The 10,489-nt window shown below is 43.3% G+C and overlaps 1 protein-coding gene across 1 annotated transcript; it reads left to right on the top strand.

The window, feature by feature from the left end:
- The first annotated feature begins 1,201 nt into the window (after positions 1 to 1,201).
- On the top strand, positions 1,202 to 10,268 carry LOC149971352 (uncharacterized). The gene is made up of 3 exons (XM_090223388.1): positions 1,202 to 1,285; positions 7,285 to 7,805; positions 8,160 to 10,268. The coding sequence occupies exons 1-3, from the start codon at positions 1,202 to 1,204 to the stop codon at positions 8,182 to 8,184; spliced, it is 630 nt and encodes a 209-aa protein (XP_090079514.1). The 3' UTR covers positions 8,185 to 10,268.
- The last annotated feature ends 221 nt before the right edge of the window (positions 10,269 to 10,489 follow it).

The raw sequence follows: 10,489 nt of genomic DNA, 5'->3' as shown, positions 1-10,489 counted from the left end.
AAGGCTCAAGTAATAATAAGTTGATCCATTAAATAGCAGTGAATGGCTGAATTAATTTAGTGAGGGCCTCCCGAGTGGTGCATCGGTCTAAGGCACTGCATTAGTTCAGATTCTGGTTCGATATCGAGCTGTGACTCAGCCGGCTGCGACTGGGAGACTCATGAGGCGACGCACAATTGGCCCAGCGTCGTCTGGGTTAGGGGAGGGTTTGGCCGGCAGGAATGTCCTTGTCCCATCGCGCTATAGCAATTCCTGTGGCGGGCCAGGCGCATGTACGCTGACATGGTCGCCAGGTGTGCGGCGTTTCCTCCGACACATTGGCGTGGCTGGCTTCTGGGTTATGTGTGCATTGTGTCACGAAGCAGTGCAGCTTGGCTGGGTTGTTTTTCGGAGGACCTTCGACAATCCTGAGTCCGTACGGGACTACCAATTGGATATGATAAATTAAGGAGTTTTTTTTTTTTAAATAAAAATGTATTTAGTGGCGAGAGCTAAATCTAATAATGCTGGGTAAATGATATTGATCAGATGACTATGACTTTGTAAATCACCCAGCTGTGCTATTTGTAAAGGGGGACAACTTGGCAGGGGCTCTGGGTGTCCTCCTGTTTTTTGAGGCAACTTAAGCACATTTCCTGCATTTCTACACAATCTAATATGGCCCTTCAAGCCATCTATTTAGAACAACAAAGAGTCATCAAGCTAGGTAAGAGGTTATTAAATGTTTAATTGATTGTTAAAGACTGAACTAGATCCATGATAATTCAATAATCAATATGGTGTTGCACCTTTTCCCAACCAATGAACTCATACAAATAAAAGTACAAAGACAACTTTTGATTCTCAAGACATCCAAATTTCAGCCAGACCGCCCAGCCAACCCAAGCCTCCTGCATGCCCGACCGCCACCAGTTTAATCAATAACTCAACTTTCTCCCCAACACAACTTCCTTCCTATCTTTTACTCAAGGGAAAGTTTTGGAAAACAAAAGTTGAGTTAAAACGCATACACTATAACAGTGCACAATTAATATCATAGGCCTAATAGTACTATAGAGCTATTTTTACTTGCACCGAATATACAGCTGGGTCACCCAGTCCTGCTCCTAGGGGTCCACGGCCCTGCAGTGCACCCAACACGCCACACTCAGCTTTAGGATCTTAGTGAAACATTCCTTATTGGTTTCATGTGTGTTAGGCGATGGCCAGAGTGACAACAGTACAGCAGATCCAAAGGGCCAGGACTGAGCTGCCCAGCAGCAAGGGATTGCCTAAATCTCTTGACGTGGGTATGTTTTCAATACAGACACTTTTTTTTGTACAGTTTTCCAAAGGCATCCAGACCTTATGAAAGTTGCACAGTATACCCTTAATCTTAAAACAAATCTAGTGATACTGAACATAACATTTCTTCTATACATTGTGGGATGAAAACCAATTTTCCAATTAATGGCAATGCATTTATTAGCCACCACAAATGCTAGGTTACACAGTTTCTTCTGATTAGATGTCCTGTATCAACATTTCCAAGCAAACAAAAACAGGGAGAATCTGTAGACAGAGTATCTCAGCCTTTGTCAGAATTCAGCCAGCCTTCAAAAGACCACAACATATGCAAATGTGTCCCCTTTTGTGCTTTACACCTCCAGCAGGATAATACAATTTCTGAGTGCATGATATTCAGTCTTAAACTGCAGTAATTTATCATGAGATGATATGAACATGACTGGGCATTCTGGGCATTCTAACATATCTGTATCCATTCATCATCAATAGTGTCTTACATTTTTGTGTCATCGGGTAAAGCCTCTATCAACCCTTGATACGGTTTGAAAATAGCATCCGTCTTGTCCAGTGTTTGCTGACAGAGAGAATTAAGTGTCTGCAAAAATTCACCTCACCTCTGTCAGAGTCTGGTCTTCCCTGGCTGCCTGACTCTAATTAGACCCCGTCACCATCTGATCCTCCTAAAATGAGACATGACAAAGAATTACCTTGGTGTACATTTATACATTGATTCTATTGTTGGATTATACAATGGTTCAATAACTGAAATGCCCATTATTCCCAGACTGTACAGTGGCTTGTGAAAGTACTCACCCACTTGGCATTTTTCCTATTTTGTTGCCCTACAACCTGGAATTAAAATATATATTTTTGTAGGTTTGTATCATTTGATTTACACAACATGCCTACCACTTTGAAGATGCAAAATATTTATTGTGAAACAAACAAGAAATAAGACACAGAACTTGAGCATGCATAACTATTTACCCTGCATAACTATTTACCGTGCTTCTACACCTGCATTGCTTGCTGTTTGGGGTTTTAGGCTGGGTTTCTGTACAGCACTTTGAGATATCAGCTGATGTACGAAGGGCTATATAAATACATTTGATTTGATTTGATACCCCCCCCCTTTTGCAGCAATTACAGCTGCAAGTCTCTTGGGGTATGTCTCTATAGCTTGGCACTTCTAGCCACTGGGATTTTTGCTCATTCTTCAAGGTAAAACTGCTCCAGCTCCTTCAAGTTGGATGGGTTCCGCTGGTGTACAGCAATCTTTGTCAAACTACAGATTCTAAATTGGATTGAGGTCTGGGCTTTGACTAGGCCATTCCAAGACATTTAAATGTTTCCCCTTAAACCACTCGACTTTTGCTTTCGCAGTATGGTTAGGGTCATTTTCTCGCAGAAAGGTGAACCTCTGTCCCAGTCTCAAATCTCTGGAAGACTGAAAAAGGTTTCCCTCAAGAATTTCCCTGTATTTAGCACCATTCATCATTCCATCAATTCTGACCAGTTTCCCAGTCCCTGCCGATATATAAAAATTAAAAAAACATCCCCATAGCATGATGCTGCCACCACCATGCTTCACTGCGTGGATGTTGTTCTCGGGGTGATGTGTTGGGTTTGCGCCATGTGTTGGGTTAATTGGCCAAAAAGCTACATTTTAGTCTCATCTGACCAGAGTACCTTCTTCCGTATGTTTGGGGAGTCTTCCACTTTTCCAAACACCAAACGTGATTGCTTATTTTTTTTTTCTTTAAGTAATTGGAATTTTTCTGGCCACTCTTCCGTAAAGCCCAGCTCTGTGGAGTGTACGGCTTAAAGTGGTCCTGTGGAGCTTTGCAGCGCCTTCAGGGTTACATTTGGTCTCTTTGTTGCCTCTAATTAATGCCCTCCTTGCCTGGTCCATGAATTTTGGTGGCCGGCCCTCTCTTGGCAGGTTTGTTGTGGTGCCATATTCTTTCAATTTTTTTAATAATGATTTAATGGTGCTCCGTGGGATGTTCAAAGTTTCTGATATTTTTTTTTATAACCCAACCCTGATCTGTACTTCTCCATGACTTTGTCCCTGACCTGTTTGGATCGCACCTTGGTCTTCATGGTGCCGCTTGCTTGGTGGTGCCCATTGCTTAGTGGTGTTGCAGACTCTGGGGCCTTTCAGAACAGGTCTATATCTACTGAGATCATGTGACAGATCACGTGACACTTAAATAAAATCAACCTGTGCCCACCTAACTAATTATGTGACTTCTGAAAGTAATTGGCTGCACCAGATCTTATTTAGGGGCTTCATAGCAAAGTTGGTGAATATATATGCATGCACAACTTTTCCATTTTTATAGAATTGTTTTAAAACAAGTGTTTGTTTTTATTTCGCTTCACGAATTTGGACAATCTTGTGTGTGTCTATTACATGAAATCCAAATAAAAATCTATTTAAACTACAAGGGGGATGAATACACTATGTGCTGCATCCTCTCAGGCACACCCTTCTCATTAACCCGTGGTGAGTTATTCACAATTTTCGTTGAACAAATGTTTTATATGTAAGATGGTTAAATAAAAAGCGGCCGCGACAGGGAGGTCCATGGGGCGAGGCACAATTGGCCTAGCGTCGTCCGGGTTAGGTAGGGTTTGGCCGGTAGGGATATCTTTGTCTCATCGCGCACTAGCGACTCCTGTGGCGGGCCGGGCACAGTGCATGCTAACCAGGTCGCCAGGTGCACAGTGTTTCCTCTGGCACATTGGTGCGGCTGGCTTCCGGGTTGGATGCACGCTGTGTTAAGCAGTGCTGCTTGGTTGGGTTGTGTTTCGGAGGACGTATGGCTTTCGACCTTCGTCTCTCCCGAGCCCATACGGGAGATGTAGCGATGAGACAAGATCGTGAGTTGGCTTCAAAGCAAGACAGGCCATTCCTTTATCATTTCTTTAAAATGTTCAGATAACCACCTGTGTGTGTGTCCTTTCCCTCTCCATTCTGCAGGACTACCTTCTGTATGGATCCAGGTGTGACTGTCACAGCTGCAACATAACTATTCAACATGATAGAGTGAGTAGTTATTGGACATTGAGTGTTTCCTTGAACTATGAATACTGCTCCAGTGTTAATGTTATGGTGTGGCATTGGGTGTGCCGTGTTTTGGTAGCTTTCGTTATACTCAGGGGACCTGACTCAGACACAGTGTGGCAGCTTTACCCACCTGGTGCCTGTAATTGGCTATGATAAGAATGGAGGCAACAGAGACAATGGGAGGAAGTCCTGCAAAGAGCTAATCTTTTTTCCATACTTCCTTATTGGCGTGTGAGTGTCATTTACAGTTTAGGTTCACATGCCACTTACCGGAGGTCCTCCTGTGTGTTCCAGTCTCCTGACCCCTGAAGCAACACTGCCACCACTGCTGCACCTTCAGCCCAGACAAAACGTTATACTCCGCTAGCGTCTCACGTAAACAAGGATGGACATTTCAAATTCCTTCATCATTAGAGTGTGACCACTTACGTTGTTAATCACATGCCATTTATCCTACTTCCACTTTGTGTTCCAGGCTGCCTGTTGCCGGAGCTCCGGAGACTTTGATTAACTGACTACAGTGAAGCTGCAGGCCGCTGTTGTCACCAGGCTAAGTTCCCACACTTTCTTAGCAGAGAGTATCCGAGATGGACAAACCTAAGCAGAAAATCAATGGTACATTAGTACAGCATATTGGTTAAATGCAAAGATTCAGTTTTTTATATTTTACTCTCTACATTTGGTTATGTGTTGTCTGACTAGTACAGTTGGCTTTAGTTCTGCATTGACTGAATACATCTTTATCATCGAGTTTAGTTTTAGCACTACATACATACAGTACATTCGTTCTGTATTCTAGTGTCCCTGTGTGTCTGCTCCCACTGTCACTGAGGTCGCTGAGCTGTTGGTGAGAAACAGGGCATCGGTCAACGTAGCTGACCTGTGGAATTTCACCCCTCTGAGGCTGCAGCCAAGGGAAAATAGCTAAGAGATCTGCTGATGCTCAAGGTTAGTCTTCCTTCCTGTGCCTTTCCTATTGGATCTTCAAAAATAATTGTTTGATTGACTGAAGGCTACCTGGATGCTTTTTAAAAAAAATGGTCATTACCATGCTATATATATATATATATACAGTGCCTTGCGAAAGTATTCGGCCCCCTTGAACTTTGCGACCTTTTGCCACATTTCAGGCTTCAAACATAAAGATATAAAACTGTATTTTTTTGTGAAGAATCAACAACAAGTGGGACACAATCATGAAGTGGAACGACATTTATTGGATATTTCAAACTTTTTTAACAAATCAAAAACTGAAAAATTGGGCGTGCAAAATTATTCAGCCCCTTTAATTTCAGTGCAGCAAACTCTCTCCAGAAGTTCAGTGAGGATCTCTGAATGATCCAATGTTGACCTAAATGACTAATGATGATCAATACAATCCACCTGTGTGTAATCAAGTCTCCGTATAAATGCACCTGCACTGTGATAGTCTCAGAGGTCCGTTAAAAGCGCAGAGAGCATCATGAAGAACAAGGAACACACCAGGCAGGTCCGAGATACTGTTGTGAAGAAGTTTAAAGCCGGATTTGGATACAAAAAGATTTCCCAAGCTTTAAATATCCCAAGGAGCACTGTGCAAGCGATAATATTGAAATGGAAGGAGTATCAGACCACTGCAAATCTACCAAGACCTGGCCGTCCCTCTAAACTTTCAGCTCATACAAGGAGAAGACTGATCAGAGATGCAGCCAAGAGGCCCATGATCACTCTGGATGAACTGCAGAGATCTACAGCTGAGGTGGGAGAATCTGTCCATAGGACAACAATCAGTCGTATATTGCACAAATCTGGCCTTTATGGAAGAGTGGCAAGAAGAAAGACATTTCTTAAAGATATCCATAAAAAGTGTAGTTTAACCAGTTTGCCACAAGCCACCTGGGAGACACACCAAACATGTGGAAGAAGGTGCTCTGGTCAGATGAAACCAAAATTGAACTTTTTGGCAACAATGCAAAACGTTATGTTTGGCGTAAAAGCAACACAGCTCATCACCCTGAACACACCATCCCCACTGTCAAACATGGTGGTGGCAGCATCATGGTTTGGGCCTGCTTTTCTTCAGCAGGGACAGGGAAGATGGTTAAAATTGATGGGAAGATGGATGGAGCCAAATACAGGACCATTCTGGAAGAAAACCTGATGGAGTCTGCAAAAGACCTGAGACTGGGACGGAGATTTGTCTTCCAACAAGACAATGATCCAAAACATAAAGCAAAATCTACAATGGAATGGTTCAAAAATAAACATATCCAGGTGTTAGAATGGCCAAGTCAAAGTCCAGACCTGAATCCAATGGAGAATCTGTGGAAAGAACTGAAAACTGCTGTTCACAAATGCTCTCCATCCAACCTCACTGAGCTCGAGCTGTTTTGCAAGGAGGAATGGGAAAAAAATTCAGTCTCTCGATGTGCAAAACTGATAGAGACATACCCCAAGCGACTTACAGCTGTAATCGCAGCAAAAGGTAGCGCTACAAAGCATTAACTTAAGGGGGCTGAATAATTTTGCACGCCCAATTTTTCAGTTTTTGATTTGTTAAAAAAGTTTGAAATATCCAATAAATGTCGTTCCACTTCATGATTGTGTCCCACTTGTTGTTGATTCTTCACAAAAAAATACAGTTTTATATCTTTATGTTTGAAGCCTGAAATGTGGCAAAAGGTCGCAAAGTTCAAGGGGGTCGAATACTTTCGCAAGGCACTGTATATGTAATGATATCCTTTTACGTGAGATGCTTTTCATACATTTGAATGACTAGTGTGTGTGTGTGTGTCCCACCAAGAAGAACTGTGATGGTAACATGTCTTTGGACATGGTGAAGGAGGGAGACACGGGCATCCAGGACAAGCTGGAAGGAGATGCTGCTCCTTGAGCACGGGGCTGAGGACAACGCTCAGGTGAAGGAGGGAGACACAGGCATCTAGGACAAGCTGCAAGGAGATGCTGCTCTCCTTGAGCACAGGGCTGAGGACAACGCTCAGGTGAAGGAGGGAGACACAGACATCCAGGACAAGCTGGAAGGAGGTGCTGCTCTCCTTGAGCACGGGGCTGAGGACAACGCTCAGGTGAAGGAGGGAAACACGGGCATCCAGGACAAGCTGGAAGGAGATGCTGCTCTCCTTGAGCACCGGGCTGACGACAACGCTCAGTTGAAGGAGGGAGACACGGGCATCCAGGACAAGCTGGAAGGAGATGCTGCTCTCCTTGAGCACGGGGCTGACGACAACGCTCAGTTGAAGGAGGGAGACACGGGCATCCAGGACAAGCTGGAAGGAGATGCTGCTCTCCTTGAGCACGGGGCTGAGGACAATGCTCAGGTGAAGGAGGGAGACACGGGCATCCAGGACAAGCCGGAAGGAGATGCTGCTCTCCTTGAGCACGGGGCGGACGACAACGCTCAGGTCAAAGGAGGCTCATCTCCCTGCGCAACACAGCCTGATATGGGGTGAGTCACTACAAAGAATACATCAGGCCCTTGAAGACGTTTTACATGCTGTACGGTTTGCTATAAGGTTTTTACAAAGACATAGATGATGCATACAAAACACATACTCTGACATTGGCAGCTTGGATGTAACAGCTTGGATGTCATCAGGCTTTAGAAGACATTGTATGCATTGTTTAGTTCAGAAAACCATCCCTTCCATCACTTAAAATATCACCCATTCTGTAATGAGACAGTGGAAAGCCTACATATGTATTAGTGTGAATGTCAGTCTTTAGGCATGTCATGAGGATGTTAAATCATGTCCGCTGTCTCTCTTGCTTTTTTTCTTCTGTCCTCTTCTCTCCTCTACAGCACATGCACATTGCGGCCCTCCTGATCAAGTACAATGTCTGTGGCGTTCATACGGACAAGTAGTTAGCCTTCAACCTGCTCCACATGGCAGCTCAGAATGTAAACATAGTGAATGTATGCATGTTATCTCTCTATTTGAACAAGTCTTCGACTTGCAATGACGTAGTCTGGTCACAATAATTCCAATCCAATATATTTTGACACACATGTCTAGAGAAACCCCTTATCACCCAGTACCTCTCCATCTGATCATGTTCTCCTCCTTCCTCATACTGAAGATAATGTATATGTGCCCTGTTGATAGACACTATGCCCCGAGAAGCGGGATCACCAGCTCAAACTGTCCAATCTCTGGAGTGGACAACAGACATTTCTCAAATCTGTGCTTGACTTGGCCCATGTGCCACCCAGTGGACTAACGCATGGACTAATGGACTAACGCATTAATAATTTAGCTGAACATTTTGTGTGTATTTTATACAAGCTTGCAGGTTATGTTATTTCTTTGCAACTCACAGCAAATGTGTAATCATATTCTGTAATCGTGTCCCTCCGGGCTACAATGTTAAAAGTCAGACTCCATTCCCTTATACACTGAAGTGAACTGATGTACAGTGGACCAGCAGCAGTCAGTTTGTAATCTGACACCACTGGAGGTCTTGATGGTATTTGTGAACAAGAAAGAAAACAAGTAGGCACTCAGTAAAAGCACAAAGCTTTTGGGAACTATTTACAGGTAACATATATAAAAGAATACATATAAGTAGGACCAGATCAGCCTATAGTTTACAGCAACATGAACGTGACCATATCCCTGGTCATCTCAATATCACTCCTCCTCCTGTATGTCCTACTCGCCCATTAGGAGTGCCCACTGAAGCTCCCTTGTCTTCATTTGTTCAGGGTTTGGGAGGGCACTGGGTAAGGTCCGCATGCTTCCCAGCCAAAACACGCCACCTCATCGGCGATTGGTCAACAGTAGGGACTCTTTAATGAAGTGCCTGATGTTGTTCAACGAGAGACGACTCGAGAAATACTGCACCAAACATCCTAGTCAGATGCAAAATTGTGCGACTAAGATCTCCTCGGCAAAAATGTTGTGCCCGAACAGCCGGGAAAAAACTTAACGAAGTCCAAAACGATCAATAATCGTCACAAAATGTTGTCATAATATATGCACTGTTATTTGAACTGTTTCGGCTTGGAAGCAAGCGGACACTTTTAAGCCATGCTCACATAAAACATAATGGCCCTGGCCTATTTCTGCGTTTTTCACCCCTTGAGGCAATTCTATATATTTTTAGATGCCATCCACCATAGCCTTAAAGAGTTTATACAGTGAGGGGGAAAAGTATTTGATCCCCTGCTGATTTTTTTTGTACTTTTGCCCACTGACAAAGAAATGATTAGTCTATAATTTTAATGGTAGGTTTATTTGAACAGTGAGAAAGAATAACAACAAAAAAATCCAGAAAAACGCATGTCAAAAATGTTAGAAATTGATTTGCATTTTAATGAGGGAAATAAGTATTTGACCCCCTCTCAATCAGAAAGATTTCTGGCTCCCAGGTGTATTTTATACAGTTAACGAGCTGAGATTAGGAGCACACTCTTAAAGGGAGTGCTCCTAATCTCAGTTTGTTACCTGTATAAAAGACACCTGTCCACAGAAGCAATCAATCAGATTCCAAACTCTCCACCATGGCCAAGACCAAAGAGCTCTCCAAGGATGTCAGGGACAAGATTGTAGACCTACACAAGGCTGGAATGGGCTACTAGACCATCGCCAAGCAGCTTGGCGAGGAGGTGACAACAGTTGGTGTGATTATTCGCAAATGGAAGAAACACAAAATAAATGTCAATCTCCCTCAGCCTGGGGCTCCATGCAAGATCTCAACTTGTGTAGTTGCAATGATCATGAGCACGGTGAGGAATCATCCCAGAACAGGATCTTGTCAATGATCTCATGACAGCTGGGACCATAGTCACCAAGAAAACAATTGGTAACATACAGTGCCTTGCGAAAGTATTCGGCCCCCTTGAACTTTGCGACCTTTTGCCACATTTCAGGCTTCAAACATAAAGATATAAAACTGTATTTTTTTGTGAAGAATCAACAACAAGTGGGACACAATCATGAAGTGGAACGACATTTATTGGATATTTCAAACTTTTTTAACAAATCAAAAACTGAAAAATTGGGCGTGCAAAATTATTCAGCCCCTTTACTTTCAGTGCAGCAAACTCTCTCCAGAAGTTCAGTGAGGATCTCTGAATGATCCAATGTTGACCTAAATGACTAATGAGGATAAATACAATCCACCTGTGTG

The sequence above is a fragment of the Oncorhynchus mykiss genome, chromosome 26 (assembly GCF_057628025.1).
Source record: "Oncorhynchus mykiss isolate SJ-2025 chromosome 26, ASM5762802v1, whole genome shotgun sequence".
Classification (NCBI taxonomy): domain Eukaryota; kingdom Metazoa; phylum Chordata; class Actinopteri; order Salmoniformes; family Salmonidae; genus Oncorhynchus; species Oncorhynchus mykiss.
Note: the sequence above shows the minus strand (reverse complement) of the source record. Positions and strands in the feature narration are given on the sequence as shown.

Coding starts and splice junctions, on each gene's coding strand:
- LOC149971352 (XM_090223388.1), top strand. CDS start 1,202: ATGGCCAGAGTGACAACAGTACAGCAGATCCAAAGGGCCAGGACTGAG. Junction 1,286..7,284: donor GATTGCCTAAATCTCTTGAC/GTGGGTATGTTT, acceptor ACAGGCATCTAG/GACAAGCTGCAAGGAGATGC. Junction 7,806..8,159: donor GCAACACAGCCTGATATGGG/GTGAGTCACTAC, acceptor TCTCCTCTACAG/CACATGCACATTGCGGCCCT.